The 17,095-nt window shown below is 43.7% G+C and overlaps 1 protein-coding gene across 1 annotated transcript in view; it reads left to right on the top strand.

Moving 5' to 3' along the window:
* Window positions 1-13,843, top strand: part of pdlim4 (PDZ and LIM domain 4) — a 42,903-nt gene extending 29,060 nt beyond the window's left edge. The window contains exons 4-7 of the mRNA XM_053441423.1: window positions 2,555-2,817; window positions 3,927-4,180; window positions 9,481-9,619; window positions 11,591-13,843. Coding sequence (XP_053297398.1) covers window positions 2,555-2,817; window positions 3,927-4,180; window positions 9,481-9,619; window positions 11,591-11,795 — 861 coding nt within the window. The 3' untranslated portion in view covers window positions 11,796-13,843. The remainder of the gene's footprint in view (window positions 1-2,554; window positions 2,818-3,926; window positions 4,181-9,480; window positions 9,620-11,590) is intronic.
* Window positions 13,844-17,095: the final 3,252 nt, after the last annotated feature.

Here is a 17,095-nt window from a genome sequence, read left to right as displayed (position 1 = left end):
TTTTCCTGTTCAGGAGTTTCGAGTGCACAGTTTCTCCTGACTTGAACTGCAGGTGCCCATCTGGGTCCCACCGCTGATTTAGGGCTCAGCAAATAAAACTTTATTTCTCGGTCAGGGTTATTTTTTCCCCTCCACTCAATAAAACCAGATCAGCATCTTTTTTGTCTCCTACCTCTCTTTTAAATATATGGTCGTATACGTTAGCGTGTGATTACCTGTCCTCCTGCACATGGCGTGTTGGTTCAGATTAGGGGTCATAAATGTAATGTCTTTACCGTCATGTCTCTGCAGGGGTGTGTAATTCAAAACAGTCTCTGGGATTTCCTCCGATTGCCTCCCTTTATATTCTTCTAAACCCAGACGTGAAGAAACCTGCCTGACGTTGAATCAGTTGTCACAGCGATTGTTATTTGCAGATGTAGCTTTGTCTAGATATGATAAATGAGGTCAGGGTTTTTCTTAAGATTAAAAAAGACTTGCAGGGACAGTGACTTCACCTTTACAGTTCTGGGCGTGTTTTCAGGAAGTTGACATAAGATGAACTGTTGGTGAAATAAAAGATTGCCAGGTTCAAAAGGGCATTTTTAAGAAACCAGGCAGTTGGGTTTTTGATGCTTGTCCAAGTGACACCTTCAGCTCGTTGCTACTGTGACTACCTGGCTAGAGTGAGAATACCATTGGCTTAGGGTTTGCAACACAAACTGCTCCAGATGCTTTCCGGAAATATCTTATTGATATATCCACTTTATATGGGTGGACAGAACAATAACCAATAATCAGTCCCTGTCGTGGGAATCGAACAACGGGCTTCGATGTGACAGGCGGTAGAACATCAATGCTAACTCAGTTTTATGTCACTAAACATTTTATTGTAGGATATTTTAATCCAACTCAGTTTAGATCCTCCATCTGCGCAAACAGGGCTAAAGCCGATGAGTAAGGTCTGGTTTGGTTTGTTTGGTGATGTGGTAAGAACCAGGCTTCACAGGGAACCGGCTGGTTTTGATATTCTGCCCAAACAGGGTTTGGCTTCTGGGGTGAAGCTGCCTCGAGCACTGCCTCCCCCCCCAGCCCTCCCCAGAGAACTTAAACCATGAATGGCCACCTGCTCGAATTTGTCTCCCTCCGGACTTTCTGGATTTATCCATCCTCACATGCCCACGGTTTTTGGGGCGAGTGGGAAGAAGTGGTTTTAGATTTCTTGAAAGTCATCTGTCTTCACTGCAGGAGGCTGAGTTCAAGATGTGGGCTGGTCCGGATAGATGTGCCGAAGGTCTCCAGTCTGCTGACAGTGCTGATTATGGAAAGATCTGAGGAAGTGTGTGTGTGTGTGTGTGTGTGTGTGTGTGTGTGGAAGTGTGTGGTCCAGGCGAGGGCCGAGGACAGGATGACATCAAGCAGACCCATCTATTTAAATGACAGGAGTCCTTTGTGGAAAGGCCGTGAACCTCTACCTCCTGTAGCTAAAAGGCATTTTCAACTTCAACCAAAACACACAGTCAGCCACACAGTCTCACACACACAAACACACATGTACACAAGCACACACACTCATTCCAGTGGCATATGCAACAGCCTAATCTACAACGACTCCATTCTCATCCTGCTTCATCCCTTAACTAAACAAGTCGCATATTTCCAGCTGAAGTGTTTATCGTGTAAACTCGTCTCATCATGAAAAGCTGCTGCTATCTCTCAAATTCAAAACTCTTAAAACACTATCGGAGGTGGTGACATCATCACAAGGCATGTAATAAAACTTTTTATCTGGAAAAGTTCAGTCTCGGTTACTGAGCGGTATCACTGGAGTTGTGCTGATAAACACCGAGCTGCTGGGTGATGTCACTGTGGAGCCTTTTTTTTTGCAAATGCATGCAAAGGGCGTTGACCTCGAGATAAACACGCCGGGCCGAGCGCTCAGCAGGCGTCGGGGCATCTGTCCCGCGTTACTCCGGTCGACTCGTCTAAACAGACGTCCCTGGGATGAAGTTACAGCGGAGACCAAGTCTGATGCAGAACGACAGAAAGATAATAAATGTAATCTTGTACAGTCCATCAGCTCGGTCGACTACTCACTTCATAGATGGAAGCAGCCGGGGGAAAAGCTACGTTTCCATGTTTACACCTCATAAGTTAATTTGTTTTGACAGAAGCATTCGCAGGATATATAATGCAAAGGTCTTGCTTTATAACCCTGACTATTATGGAAAGGAGTGGGGGGGTAGAAAAAGGCCTCACCACACTAAAGGCTCATTTGGGAACAACCACTTTTCAGCCTCTAAAGATTTGTGGGTTTCTAGTCAGGGCATCACCAGGCTTTGTTAGTTGTCCCTCTTCTCTCTTTTTACGTAGGATGCATTCTGTAATTAAGTCATTACCGTTCCCCTTCCTGAGGGAGCTCCTCTTTAACGTAACAAGCTTCTCCTTCCACCATCAGATCCCCCGTTTCTCTATAATTACATGAATTTTAAACCATAAAAAATGTCCTATTTCATCTTCTGTGTCCTGTGTTTTTTTTTTAACACATCCTTCTTTTTTTCTCCTGTGTTTCCAGAATTTCCGTCCCATCAGCAGCGGATATGGCGGTTACAGCCGTAAACCTTCCTACACCCCCGAGCCCCAGTCCCCACCGGCCCCACCGGCCCCTCAGCCCACTTACGTGAATAACGGACACTCCAGGCCCAACAACGGCCACAGCTATGGATACGGAAACGGACACACACAGTACAACAACCCGACCGGGCTTTACGCTGGCAGCAACGGTGACAAGTATCTGCCAAGCAAGATGGGCGGCCTGAACCTCAGCGCCTCACACAGGTGAGACATTCAAACTGCGATTTACGCTTGAGACTAAACAGGCGTTTAAGTTAGACTGGTTTAGGACTCTACATAACAATAATTCCTCATATATCTACAAAGTTATGAAACTATATAAATGGCAACAATTTTAGAAATCTTTTTTTTTCAACCGTCTCTATGTTGTTGATAGCAGGGACTCATGAGGTGTATCAGCTTTCACTATCTCCCATGGGGTTTTCCGACACCTGCCTCATTGCACAACACAACTGTTAGAAAATCCTGGTAATGGTTATAAATAGTTCTCAAGCGATTTCCTCTAAAATCCATAAACCTCACCAGGTTTTTTTACAGACCTGCAGAGTGAATCCCATGAAGACACTCAGCAGCAGATGCATACACACACACACACAGACACACACACAAACACACAGACAGCCAAATAAGTATAAACACTAAATGTCTCCTGACACACCTGCAAAGATGAGTTGGTGCCTCTGGAAAAGCCATTTGTTGTTGTGTGTCCCCTCAGGTGGACGATAAATATGTTAGTTTAGACTTCCAATGAACGTCCACTCTAGAGTCCTGGTCATCTGTACTAGGCCCAAACACACACACACACACACACACACACACAAACACTGCACTTCCTTCAGACACTTGCAGTTGAGTGTGTCAGGATTCAAGCACATCTGTCAGCAGCCCCGTGCATCTCCCAGAGGTTTGAATGTATCGGGTGAACGTGCTTCCTCCTGTGCGGTTGTGGAATGACTTGATGGATGGATGAACATCCCCGACCATAGCGCGGGGCTGCTGTGATTGAGACGTCACGCCGGTGGAATCGCATGTCGAGCGTAAGGCGGAGACGTTTCTCTGCAAAAGACAGATTGATGCGATGTGTTTGTAGAAAGAAGAATGCTGCATTTCTCGTGGTCTGGGAGCCATCATCTGTTTGATTTTTTATCTTTATGTTTAGGCTACTTCAGCTCCTTTCATTCCTTCTTTAGTCAAACATCCCATCACAACAAATGTATTGTTCAAATCCGCCAAAATCACATCATCCCCCATGATTACTAAATGTTTTTTAAACACTAATAATACTGGTCTCTTTCCTCTCCTGTCTCCTTCAGCCCGGAGCCTCTCATGCAGCCTCCCATGCAGCCTCCTATGCAGCGGCCCATGCATTCTCCCGTGCAACTTCCCATGCAGCCTCCCATGCAGTCTCCCCTGCAGCCTCCCCTGCACTCCCCCGGGGGCCACAATGGTTTCAACCCACAGTCGGACGTCTACAAGATGCTGCAGGACTACGAGGAGCCCGTCTCTGAACCCAAACAGTCCGGCTCCTTCAAGTATCTCCAGGGAATCCTGGAGGCTGAGGATGGAGGTAGGGATTACTGTGCTGCACTTCACACCATGCTGCTTTTTGCAGGAACAGGGAAACACCCATAACAATCTTTGTATTGAGCCAGAAGCCAGAGTTGAATTTCATTCATTGGAGTTTTAAATGTTGAGATGAGGCATGTGGTAAGCCCCTCTGGACTTTCCCGTGTGCATCCATGCAATTCTCACAAAGTGTTTTGTAACCTAATATTGTTTATTCGTGTATATGCTGAAAATTCCTGGGTCAATGTTTCCTCCAATGCAAATGAGGCCAAGTCCGGCCAAAGGAACATCTTGCTCAAGACTGTTTCCAAATCCTTCTGTCAAACTGGCATAGTTTTCCTTATATAGAAAGACCCAGGCAGCGAGGACAGAGCGAGCGAGTCAGCAGGAGAGAGAACAAGAGACAGAGGGAACAGGAGAAGAAAAAAAAAGCGATGAAGCTCTTTAAATAGCTCACGCACGGATGAACAAGGGAGGGAAGTTTTTCTAAGGCGATCTACTGCAAAAACAACTTCACAAAGGTCACTAAAGAGAGAAATATGGTTTTCCTGTCGGCCCTCTGACCACGCGGCCGCCGAACTTCTGAGAGGGAGTCATGTGATGCTGACAGCAGGGATAATCCCCGGAACTAAAACCCTCTCTTCGGGGTTCCTTGTTTATCACCAGCGCAGGACAAAAGTTGTGAAAGCAGTAATGATAAGCCAAGGGTCGGTATGTCACAGCAGAGAGAGCACAGTCCTCAGGGAACAGGGGTGGTGACCTGTTAGCTCGGATCATCAATGATTGATACATTTTTTTCTCACACTGAGGCGTCCTTTAGAAACGTCCTTTAACTCGTACTGCTGGAACTGGAGTGTCAGCAGCTGTTAATGCAGGATTCCGCCCAAGCATCATCAGCATGTTTGCTCAGTAACAAATTCCACGTGTCAACAATCGTTCGAATGGTTTGTGTGCACCGTGTGAACTTTGTCATATTTAAGAAGCTCTGTCCAAAGTTCTAGCAATTGCTTCAATCTGCTCGGAGAGAGTTCACATACTCTGGTTTGACTGATGTGGGTTTCAGATGGCAGTGCAGTTGCAGATGTTCCTGTTCTACAGCACCGAAATATGGCTAATGTGTCGTGGTATAGTAAACTGAATATTTTCCATGCAACAAATCAAGACAAATATGCAGTTTATGTTTCCTCCTGGGGCCCATTTCAGTAAATTTGCAGCATGCAGGCTTGCAACTTGAGAGCATTCCCTCTTATATTAATGTTAACACAAAAGAAAAGCACTGCAGGAGTTGTATTCCCTCAGTTTATTTATTATTGACAATTCATGCTTGCCATTCTACTGTCTATTAGACACGCAGCTACATCAGCAACACACAAACACACGCACACACACACAATGACACAAGGAACTTTTACAGCGTATACTCTGTCGAGATGTCAAGGTCAAACTCTTACTTAGCATTTGCACATGTTCCGTATTGTTGCACAGTTTGAAGATTTGCTTTCAACTTTTCCTTAGTTTTATTCTTTTTTTTGCTTTATATAAAACGCTAGTGCAAGAGATAACAAAAATAAGAAAGTCTATCATTTTGATACGTATCAGTCATTTTATGGGAGATAATCAACGGCACCATTTGTGTGTAAGACGTGTCAGCAAATCACTTTCGGGAAACAAAGACCCTGTTACTCATTTTTGACAAAAGCAAAATAAGCCCATATCTCTTCTCTCACTAATAATGCTGGGTAATATCAAAGCTCAGTGTTTCTTGCTTCTCTGCCAAAACACAGCTGGGATTGGCTCCAGCCCCGCGGTGACCCTGAAAAGGATAAGCGGTGTAGGTACTTAGAGAGATAGCAACGTTTAGTCTGCAAATCATTATCTTTAGCAACTATATACAGTGCGATATATACGGAAAAATATCAGTTTCTCACATTTTAGAAGAAGAAAACGACTGATTTCTTTTCCCTGTGGAATATTACCATCCCGGGGGCAAAAGTGAAAACTTCCCTGCCGGTTATCACACCTCTGGGTCGGCCTTTTTGATGTGAGAACCGACAGGATAATCCAGAGCACACGGAACAAACGCTGAGGCCTGGAGCGCTGCCAGGCCGCTTCAACCTGAATTTACTGCTCAATACTGCACTCAACGCAGCGAGCGAGAGGGGGAGTGCTGTTGAAGGAGAAGAGTGGCGCTAATGATAGACAAAGGGGCTGCAGGGAGAGAGAGATAGAGGGAGAGAGAGAGAGAGTAAGTAGCGCCGCTGATGGATGGAAGAGATTAAAAGGAAAGTGTGTTTGTCTGCTGTCGGTGGTCGTTCGGCTCCGGGGGAGACTCGACAGGTTGATTGACAGACCGGGTCCTCGGTGAGATGAGCCTGACGAATCCCCAGGTTTAACATCGGGATCACTTTTCAAAAAGCTGTACCTGTCTCAGCGTTCGTCTGCGTGAGATGTGAGAGAGGTCCTGTCGCTGCAGTGCGTCCCCGGGACAGGCAGGAAGTCGAGTTAACAGCTGTGAGCGGGTTCGGGTGAAATCCTCCTGTTTTTTTACGCATACCTTGTTGTCAGGCTTTTAAATCACCACAGTTGGTCCCACTTTTGAAGAAGCACCCCCCCCCCCCCCCCTTTGGTAGAGGCCATGTTGACTTTCAGGGGGCTTTTAAAGTTAAAGCAAACAAGAGTGTCAGTTTACCCAGAATTCCAGAGGCTTCGAGATGATTGGCTAGAAACGGTGATATAGAAAAGGGGAGGAGGTTTAAAGTTTCATTCTTTAAGATGGATAGAATATAGAGAGTTAAACCCAATTTACCAATATTTGGGTCTTCTTTGTGTAAGTTATATGAGAACAAATAAGCATTTACTCAAGAATAGAACAACTACTTTATGTTTTTATTTCTTTTGAATATGAATACTTGAGATTTCTCTATCGCACACGACACTTTATGATATAAAATAAAAAAGCGATTCATGGATAGAAGGATACGAGAGGACAAGACGTTTGAGAACGTGTTTCTTCAACAGCTGGGAAAAGAAATAAACATTAGTGCCGGTGACCTCCGCTAAAAACCTCACACCTTCCCACCCGCCATATTTTCTACCTTCAGTTGTTTATGTCCCACAAAAACGACCTTCTATCAACTGCTCCGGGGTAATGTTGCAGCAGAAAGATGGTCGCCTCACACAATGATGAACGACGGCCACAAAAGCTAGTTTCAGTGCGTGTAAAAGAGCTCAGAAGGGAAACAGGCCGTGTCCTTTCCCAGAATACCTACATCCATCAGCGTCTCTGGTCTGCACGGAGGGAAATGTTATACTCTCAAAGTAAAACACTTCTCTGATTATTGATGCCTGCTGGATGATGAAATGTAAACGTGAAATTGCTCGCACATAGTGGGAGCTGCAACGCTCAGGTCACCTTGTCCCATGCACCATATGGGAGGTCAAAGGGAAAATATATCAAAGTGGTCCCTCTGCTCGAATGCAGTGCAGGCGATAGAGTGATGGAGATAAACATCACATCAGTCAAGTTCCCCTTTTCAATCCAGTGCAGAGGAGGTTGATCCGGGGGTGCGAGGGTTCGAGGGAACGTTAAGCTCAGATGATTATTCCTCAGGGGCCGAGACGGACCTGAAAAGATTTAAAGCCCCGTTAAGACTTCTGCTCCAGTGGTTGTTAAACATGTGATTCCATGGGGACCTTTCAACTGTCGAAAGGCACAGGGGAGAAAACCTCCGATCTCCGAACAGACATTGTTTAGATTCTTAATTTAATTTGTAGAACTAGTTCAATGCTTTTTATGAAACCTGTTTGCTTTGCCTCTTGTGATGCTTTTTTCTGAAGCTATAAAAATACCTGCTGAGGGAGCTGAGCTGCTTCTGCTTCACAAAGAGCTGGTTACTTGTTTAAATTAAATTTCAACTGAAACTTGACTCAGTATACAGAACCCTGAACTGCAGAATCAGTTGTTGTTGTTGTTGTTGTTGTTGTTGTGAATGCGCTGTTATCGTCACTTTCACTTTGGTTGGAGCCGCCGCTGCTTCAGAGCGTTGATCACTGATCATTAATACTTTATGTTTCGCACCAAATTCTAAGCTGCTCTCACAGTGTGAAGCCGATAAGATTCCAAAACACATGGTTTTAATAATAGGTTTTCATTAATCCTTAAAACTATCATGTCAGCACTTTCTTCAGTTGTTCTTTATCTTGTAACAAAGTTTTTCTCTGACGTCCCCAGAGAAGATGAATGTATCCCCCCAGCAGCGGATCATTGGCTCCATTTTCCAATTCTATATTTCTTTCTAAATCCCCTTTTTAAAACCCTTTGAGAATTTAAAACCTGCAAATGGTCAGGAACAAATCAAGACAGTTTACTCTGACTTCCTTAAAGAGTGCTTTCTCTCCCCTCAACAGCTGTATACACTTATATTATTACAGCTGTTTATTTTTCTTTCAATATCGGGATTTGCTCTGCCTGCAACCCCCCCCCCCCCCGGCTCCAAACTCTGCACTTGACAGGTCTCAGTCAGACGGAGGCTAACACACACACACACACGCACACACACACGCACACACACATACACACACACACACACACACACACACACACACACACACACAAACACACACATCTGGTTGATATTAGTCACAGTGAGGGACACACTAGTTGCTTGGGGTGAGATACGCCGGCTTGTCACTGTCCGTCAAACGAAACAAGCTCTCAGTCGTCTTGTTTTGCTTCCGTCCTAACTCTGAAAACTCTAAACGTCCAATGTCTCTCAAAGACAATGCACATAAAAGCTCCTCCATTAGAGAGCATCATTAGCTGGTGGAGACATTAATCCCAGGAATAACAAACCCAGCTCATGTCAGCTCTTTAACACGGAGCGGTGTGAGGGGAACTGGTACAGAGTCCTTTGAGTCGGGGGCCAGATGCCAGGTTGTTAGGCCGTGGTAAGTATCGGTGATATGAGGCCTCCGAGCTGCTGGCACATCCCCAGTGAACTAAGTGAAGGAAAATCACTTCTGTGCTGCAGTGGCTCTGCCCAGCTGATCTACCCTGGTGCACCAGTCTGAAGTGGTTCCAGATATACAGTGTTAACCGTACGCCCCTTTTCATGTGATCCAGTTAGACATGACTAAATGCTCATAAGGATATATATGTAAAACTGTAGCAACATAAATAAAAAGTTGGAATAACAACTCTGGAAAAACAATAGGAACTGAACATTACACAATCATTTTTAAGGCCTGGGCCAGTTTCCAAATGTTCTTGTATTTATGCTGTTGTTATTTTCTTATTTCCAGGTGTGTCCCCAACGGAGAGGATGAGAAACTTGAAGTCTCCCATCAGGTCTCCGATCCCCAAACTGGGAAGCCCCATTCCCAGCCCCATGCCTGGTCTCCAGAAGCTCCCGCAGTGCACACGCTGCTGCAACGGCATTGTGTAAGTACAGACATGATATGATGATAATATGAATAGTATGAATTCATCCTTTTTGTGTCAAATATTTAAAAGCTAAGGTAAAATGATCAATCAGCACTGATCTGAGTAGTGTAACAAATGAAACTCAGCAGGTAGTAGCTCCTCTGGTTGACACATAATACGGCCAAGACTTTACTACAGCACCCGTCCATCGCTACATGTCCTATCCTCTGTCCTCCCCCGTATCCTGTCCTATCCTTTACAGTGACAGCCAAGTAAAGGTCTCCGTGATCCACGATTACAGACTGCTGACGATACAGTAAACATGATACTGAAAATACGATGATTTATTCTGAGCCTCGCTGTTTAGACCGTTTCACTCCCACATCTGGAAAGGGTATTTCTCCCGCATGTTTCATCGACACAGCTCGTGGTCATAAAGCTAACATAGTTATTCAGTTATGTTAAAACATAACCTAACAACAGGCATTTCCCAAGCGCCCGAAAAAAAAAATATATATTCCCATTCATCATTTTTAAGGATCAAACCAAACCCTGCTCCACACCCCTTCCCTGGCACAAATGATGTTTACACGTATTTTTGACTGCACACGTGCATGTAGCTGCATATTCATAAACAGTGAGCACACGCACATTCCCGAACACACACTCCAGCCTTCATGCACTGCTAACACCCCCCCCCCCCCCCCCCCCCCCCCGTAAAAGCACCAGGTAAGCAGTGATGTCATCGGCCTACTCTACCCGTGGACAAGAGGGCATTGTGGGAGCTTGTGTGGCATAATTAAGCTGTTATGACCTGGGAGCATTTTACAGCTTTTTAAACAAGTGCAGAGCAGAAGTCAGGGCTTTATCCTGCAAGTTAGGGTTATCGGGAAAGCTGTTAAAGAAAAAAGAAAAGAGAAAATCAACAGGCCCTCGACTGAATGATCGGGTCCCGAGAGGAAAGTCTAACTGGAAGCCTGTGAAGGAACAAGTGCAGTCACTGTGTCACAGAGCAGAGAGCGTCTAAATGAAGCAGTGTTGATCGGTGGCAAGCCGGAAAAACAAACATGTACTATTCATATGTGACAGAAGGAATATGTGTAATGTTTTGTCGAGGAAGGAATATATTAAAATATTTGGTTAGTTGCTATAAAGCTTGATAAACGTGGATTTGCATAGATAACGGGAAATGCAATAAACATCTGTGAGTGTGCAGCTTCCTTTTTAAGAGTTCTGCTCAATGTGATGTCGTCTGCAGCGATGCCTTTTAAGGCCGTCTGCGTTTTGCACGTCAAAGCATCATCATCACTATTTTAGTTTTCGCTCCCCCCACACATATATGGCTGTGTTCTTCCTGTACACTGGTGGTAGAAAGTAAATGTTGGATTCAGACTATAGAGTCCAGCAGTGCACGCAGCAAAGTGAGTCCACATGAAGGCCGAGCAAGAAACCAGTCGACACTAAACACAAATCATACAGTAAACCTCAAGCTGGATATTAAAGACTGAGTGAAGGACGGAGAGCTGGTCCTAAAATAAATCTTGGTGGCTCTTTTGGACAGAGAGCTAGAAAAAATAACCACATACTCAGGAATAGTTTTTTCTCAAGAGGATTATGCAGTTACAGTACGGGAAGTCAAAATAAAAAAGTTTAAATCAGTACATCGAAGATATTTCTGTGTCCTTTGATCCTGTATTGTTTTATGTCATGGTAACCAACACACCACTTATTTTCCAATATATATACAATTTTATTTTCAAATTTTAGTTTTTTGGGGGGGTGTTTGTATGTTTTTTTCACCTATTGCTCTTGTGCCTTAAGGTCCCGTCAATTTGAAATCAAAATGGTGCATCTGTTATAAGTGTTTGTTGGATTAAGGCTAAAAACAACATCTGCTTGTTTCATGTTGGTTGTTTTTCATTGTGCGACCGTCCCCTGCTGTTTCTAAATGTCTAAAAGTCTGTCTCCCCCTCTCTTGTCTCCCTTCAGCGGCACCATCGTGAAGGCCAGGGACAAGCTCTACCACCCCGACTGCTTCAAGTGCGACGACTGCGGCGTCAACCTCAAGCAGAGAGGCTACTTTTTCATCGAGGACAATCTGTACTGTGAGACCCACGCCATGGCGCACGTCCAGGCCCCCGAGGGCTACGACGTCGTGGCGGTCTACCCCAACTCCAAGGTGGAGCTCGTCTGAGCCGGAGGTGGAGCCGGTCATTCTGTAATATAAGTGGGAAGCCAGGATATGGGAGGATGGGTCTAGTGAGTATCTTAGCCTGGGTTTCATTTGGCTCCGTCAAGCAGGAATGACGGTGTTGGATCTTGGAGTTTTTTTACCTTTTCGCAGAGTCCTATGAAATGTGTGTTTCTACACTGACTGACCTTATGAAATGCAAATAGGCATCAGCTATCTTAAAATATGCAAAAGCATCTCCAACCCATCAACCACCTGATATCGTTCTCCACTCACCCATTGAATCCTACACACACAACTACCAGTTCAAGACAAAACAATGTTCAAATCCACATCCCACCCACATTACCAGATTATCCCATGTAAAAATAATACCACGAATAAGCATTGCAGTTAACACAAGAGATGTTTGAGCTGATTGGTCTGTTTGCTGTGATGCCGTGTGCAGAGGAGCTGCTGAATTTTTCCATTTCACCCATTATAGCCACAGTTTCCCAGACAGAACACTCCACTAGGAAATTACCTGTGTTCTGCAAAGTCACCTGAAGGTATCGGTGATGTATTGTTTCATGCTTGGATGGGTTTAAAGGTGTCCGTGTCTTTTTAAACTATAACTTACAGTTACACATTATACTCCTGCTGCCGTTGGACTTTTTGCATTTGTAATTTACATGTTCATTTTTCAGACTTTTATACAGTTACGCAAACCGGGGAGCATCTCTCTTTGATTGTCAATTTTTTATTTTTTAGTGCTCACTTTTCTGTTAAGTGTGATTCATTATAAGCCGAGCGGGGATGGAATGTGTGGCGGTTTGCTTTGAGGTGTGGGTTTGCTGAACTATAACCTGCAGTGGACGCCTCGGTACACAGCTATGAAAACACCACCTTCTGAAATGTCAACAAAAACTGCAGGAGGCATTTTCAAAGCTCCGCGAGAGTCGTGGTTTGATTTAGTCAAAGATGTGAGCACAAAATAAATAACTGAATTAATTTTCAGCTAAATTGCCACAAATGCAGTGAAGGTCATTCCCAACAGAGGAGATAAAGAGCTTCTGGCTCCTGCACCTGACTGGGAGAGGAATTCGAAGCTCTCACACTGAAGAATTCCAGCTCACCGAGGAGAGAGCACAGAGTTCAGCGGCTGTGTTTATTAAAAACACTCGGGGTTAACGCTCTCCGCCCGCTCGCCACATCCTTTAAAAGCAACCATGTGCATTCGAGGAGATAGAGCCGTAGAAAACTGTTAGAAACTCATAAAGTGGGGTTCCGCAGTCGGCAACATGTGGGAGCAATATTGGCTGTGTGTAGAGGGTCGGACCCACTGAGGAGAAACAGCACTGTTCCTCACTGTGGAAGACAGAGAGAGAGAGAGAGAGAGAGAGAGAGAGAGAAGTTGGAGGTCTGCTTAGCTTTTTATTCCCTTCCTACTCTGAATTCAGATTTCTGCTCATAGCCAAGAGATAAATTAAATATTTCTGTACTTGTCTTTTAAAGAGAGAGAGAGAGACACAGAGAGAGGGAGGGAGGGAGGAAAGAAATGAGGGGACTGCGCAAGTTTTCTCCTCTTGACACACTTTTTTTGTTTTTTTTTCGATATCATTCTTGGCGTGTTGTGAACTGGGTGGAGAACAGTGATTTGTTTCTTTTAAAAAACCTTCCTAACAAAACTACTTGGATCATTTCAGATGAGAAAATGAACTTTGCCGTGCTGATATCCGTCTTTTTTTATTTTTTTTCTAGATATCAACAATGTCGTGTAGCCACTGGTATGCCATCTGTACTAGTCACCTTGTAAATTATGTGAAAATGATATTGCTACCACATTGCTCCTTTGGTATTGTATATATTTGTTTTTAATCGTGATTGCTTTAACATACATAAAACATGTGTACTCACATGCCTTTTGCATAGCCTGTGTCTTCACATGATTTCTTTGACACAAAGCCTCTTTTTGTGTTTAACTTATTGTTCTACCAACACGTGTTTTTGTCCTGGATATTCTTATTCGCCTTTTTTTGTAGGATCTGAATAAAATGAGAATTAAATTACAATGATCGTCCACTTTTCTTTACTGCACGAGAAAAGTTTCAAGACCGGCATCTTTAACAGATATCTGGGTCTGTACTTGGTCTGTATTTATGTAGCACTGTGCATCTATGTGCAGCACTCGCTTCTGTGAGAAGGGACAATTTGGTGGGGTCGGTATCTTCTTCAAGGACACTTAGAATGAATGGGGAAGAGTGGGAATCGAACCATTGGCCTTCTGGTGAGAGGACAACCGCTCTACCCCCTTTCACCCACAGCCTCCCACAAGATGTGTGTCTTACGGCCCAAATCCTCAGACATCCACTTCACAGATGCTTTGATTCTGAGCATAAAATTGTCAGGATGTAAAACCCAACCTCGTGGTTTCAGCATGTTGCGTCTCATGCAGCTCTATTCCCCTCGAGAACATGTCTATTTTTCAAGATGTGAGTTAATACACATAAAGTCTAATTTTGACTACTCTTTCTGGGCAGAAATAACAGGAGTTGGTTTTATTAAAGGAGCTCAGATGCTTGTTTTAAAGTTCACTCTGTTATTAATTCAGTTCTACATGTTGCCTTTGCCAAGTTCAACTATCAATAAGATTACCCATCATCCTCCTGCTCACATGTTCCCATCATTAGTTTCCTACTGTAAATGTTCACTTGAAAGTCAACAGATGATCTATTTTTATCACGTTTTGTATCCGCCAGACATTTGTTTTGGAACTTTGCCTGTTACTTGGTCCCTTTCGGCCTTTTGGCCCAATGTCCCCACCTCCGCGTCACCAAACACTGCCTGTCCTATATTTTAATTTGGGCCTATTGTTTAATCTGAGTATGTATACTGACAACATAGTAAATGACAATAAACAAGGAGAGGAGATAAATCATCAACTTTAATCTGCTTGTCCAGTTCTTGTGGGTGGTCCACATGTATTTCTCAACTGACAGAAATCATTAATTTGGAATTAAACCACTGTTTCTCTAAGTGCATTATGTGCTAAACTAACTCCAATCATTCTTTAGGACCTCGGTTTATTAACTTTGAAGTTATGAGAGGCTGAATTTAGTCAGATACATTTTCAAAACATGTGTGAAACATGTTTAAACGAACACTTCGGCTCAGACGTCGTTTGGGAATCGAGCCTGTGGTGCTAAATTCTTCACACATTTCTGCAACGATGCTTTACATTAACTGCAAATGTGTTGACGTTCATCGCTCTTCTGGCTTTTCCTGTCGCTGTGTGTGCTCCAGCCACAGAGCAGACCGACTCCGACACACAGGCAGAGCAGATGTCGAAGATTCAAGGGGTTCGTAATGAAAATCAGGAGGTGAGAAGTCATATATTACCCCATTAAATGACCCAGCGCCTTCAGCTCATTCAGCACAAAGAATGAATGTGTGCAGATCAGGGCGAGAAACAGACACACAACAAGAAAAGAAAGCACGAGAGAGGAAGAAGTAAACAGAACAGCAGTGTCTGGACCAACAGATACCTACTCCTCTGAGGGGTTTTCGTCTAATCAGCATTTGCATGTGGTAAACATTAGCAAATGCTTCCCACATGCGTAACCCAAACTGAACCTAATGCAGTTAGAGGGCTCATGTAGGAATTTTCTTTAAAATTGGCGCCACGGGCAAAATCCAGTCCACTCAAGATGTATGTATTTGTTTCAGGAGAAGGGTCAGATAAGTTTACTGCAAAGTGAATTTTCCTAATGTTCCAAATGTCAGCCGTCGAGATACCTTAGACGTTCATCCACCTTTTGAAAAATACTCCTGGAAAAGGTTCATTCATCGTGCTTTAGTTCAGTTTAGTGATGTGAGCATGAAGTAAAGGTAAATCTGTTGTGGAGGAAATTTACTGAAGAGACCCACGCAGCGAAAAGGAAACAAGACAGGCAACAAGAGGGAGCGAGGGAGCGAGGGAGAGGGAGAGGGAGACCGAGGCTTAAACATGGAAAGAATTCAGCCTCTCTCTCCCGTCTATAAACATTTAGTTCATTTTAAAGATAAACACTTCCAGTTGCACAGACACAGAGCTCGCTGTGCTCTGCAGGCTGCAGCATCGCCACTTGACCGACTAGTTCAGTGTCCGTCACTTCTGTGAACTTTGAATATCAATATGCATGTATAATGTGCAGTTTCCTTCAGCAAAAAATTAAGAAGTGTCATCCTCAAATCAAACAGTGCCTCAAATATACAATTCTACAAAGACTTAAGCAACTACCCTATGAAAAAGTATAAATACAAACAAATTAAAGTTTTTCAATTAAATATAAGTAAACACAAGTCGAGGTAACGTGATTGCAAGGAGCAGAACCACAAAGACAAATTCATCTGTATGGAATAGATGACTGTTATTTGTTTGTTTCATGCATTTGTTGTCATGTCAGTTCCTCCATCCATTATCTGTATTGTTCCAAGGTCCCAGGGGATGTGGAGCCAATCCCAGCTGACATCAGGCGAGAGACGGGTACACAGGTCGTCAGAATATGGCCGACATACAGGGACAAACAACCATTAACATACACAGTCTCAATAAAGAGTCACCAATTAACCTTTCCTCAAATCTGCATAACTTGGAGGAAGCCATAGAAAACCCATGTAATTACGGGGGGGAACATTCAAAGGTCTGAATAAACTGGGATTCGAACCATCAACATTAAGGAAACATTGCTAACCACTGACCACCATGCCACCTAATGTCAATATTTTGTATCTTTGATAATAGACAATCACAGATAAACAAAATATATATATTTCTTCCTTGGCCAAACTTGCATCTGAAGATTACGATCAGACTCTTTGTAGCTCAGTGCAGAAATACATTAAAAAAAAAAAAGATTTATGTATTGAGAATAGATGTTTGATTTATCAACTGTAACTTAATCCTTCTTTAGGCTTCACATGGAGTTTAATACCATCTCTACTCAATAAATCCCAAAGATGAAAGTCCAGTTCTGTGTCTGTGAGTTACAGGCTTGTTTTTCTTTCTGTAAATGTGCTGCTCCGGCTCTTTATTCATGTGAGTGACAGCTCTGATCTGCTGATAGTTCACCAACAGGTCTCTGATCCACCGTTAACACCAGGTTCCTCGTTCTTATCCTTTCTCCTGCATGGTCTTTTCTCCTCTACTTCGAGTTGCATCCCAACAGTGTCACTATAGCACCTCACCTCCTTTGTGTTTGACGACACGTCCTGATCTCTCCATCGTCTCTCTTTCATCTTTGCACCTCCCTCTCCATCTTGACGGAGCATACTGTTCATTCCAG

The sequence above is a fragment of the Pleuronectes platessa genome, chromosome 15 (assembly GCF_947347685.1).
Source record: "Pleuronectes platessa chromosome 15, fPlePla1.1, whole genome shotgun sequence".
NCBI lineage: Eukaryota > Metazoa > Chordata > Actinopteri > Pleuronectiformes > Pleuronectidae > Pleuronectes > Pleuronectes platessa.
Note: the sequence above shows the minus strand (reverse complement) of the source record. Positions and strands in the feature narration are given on the sequence as shown.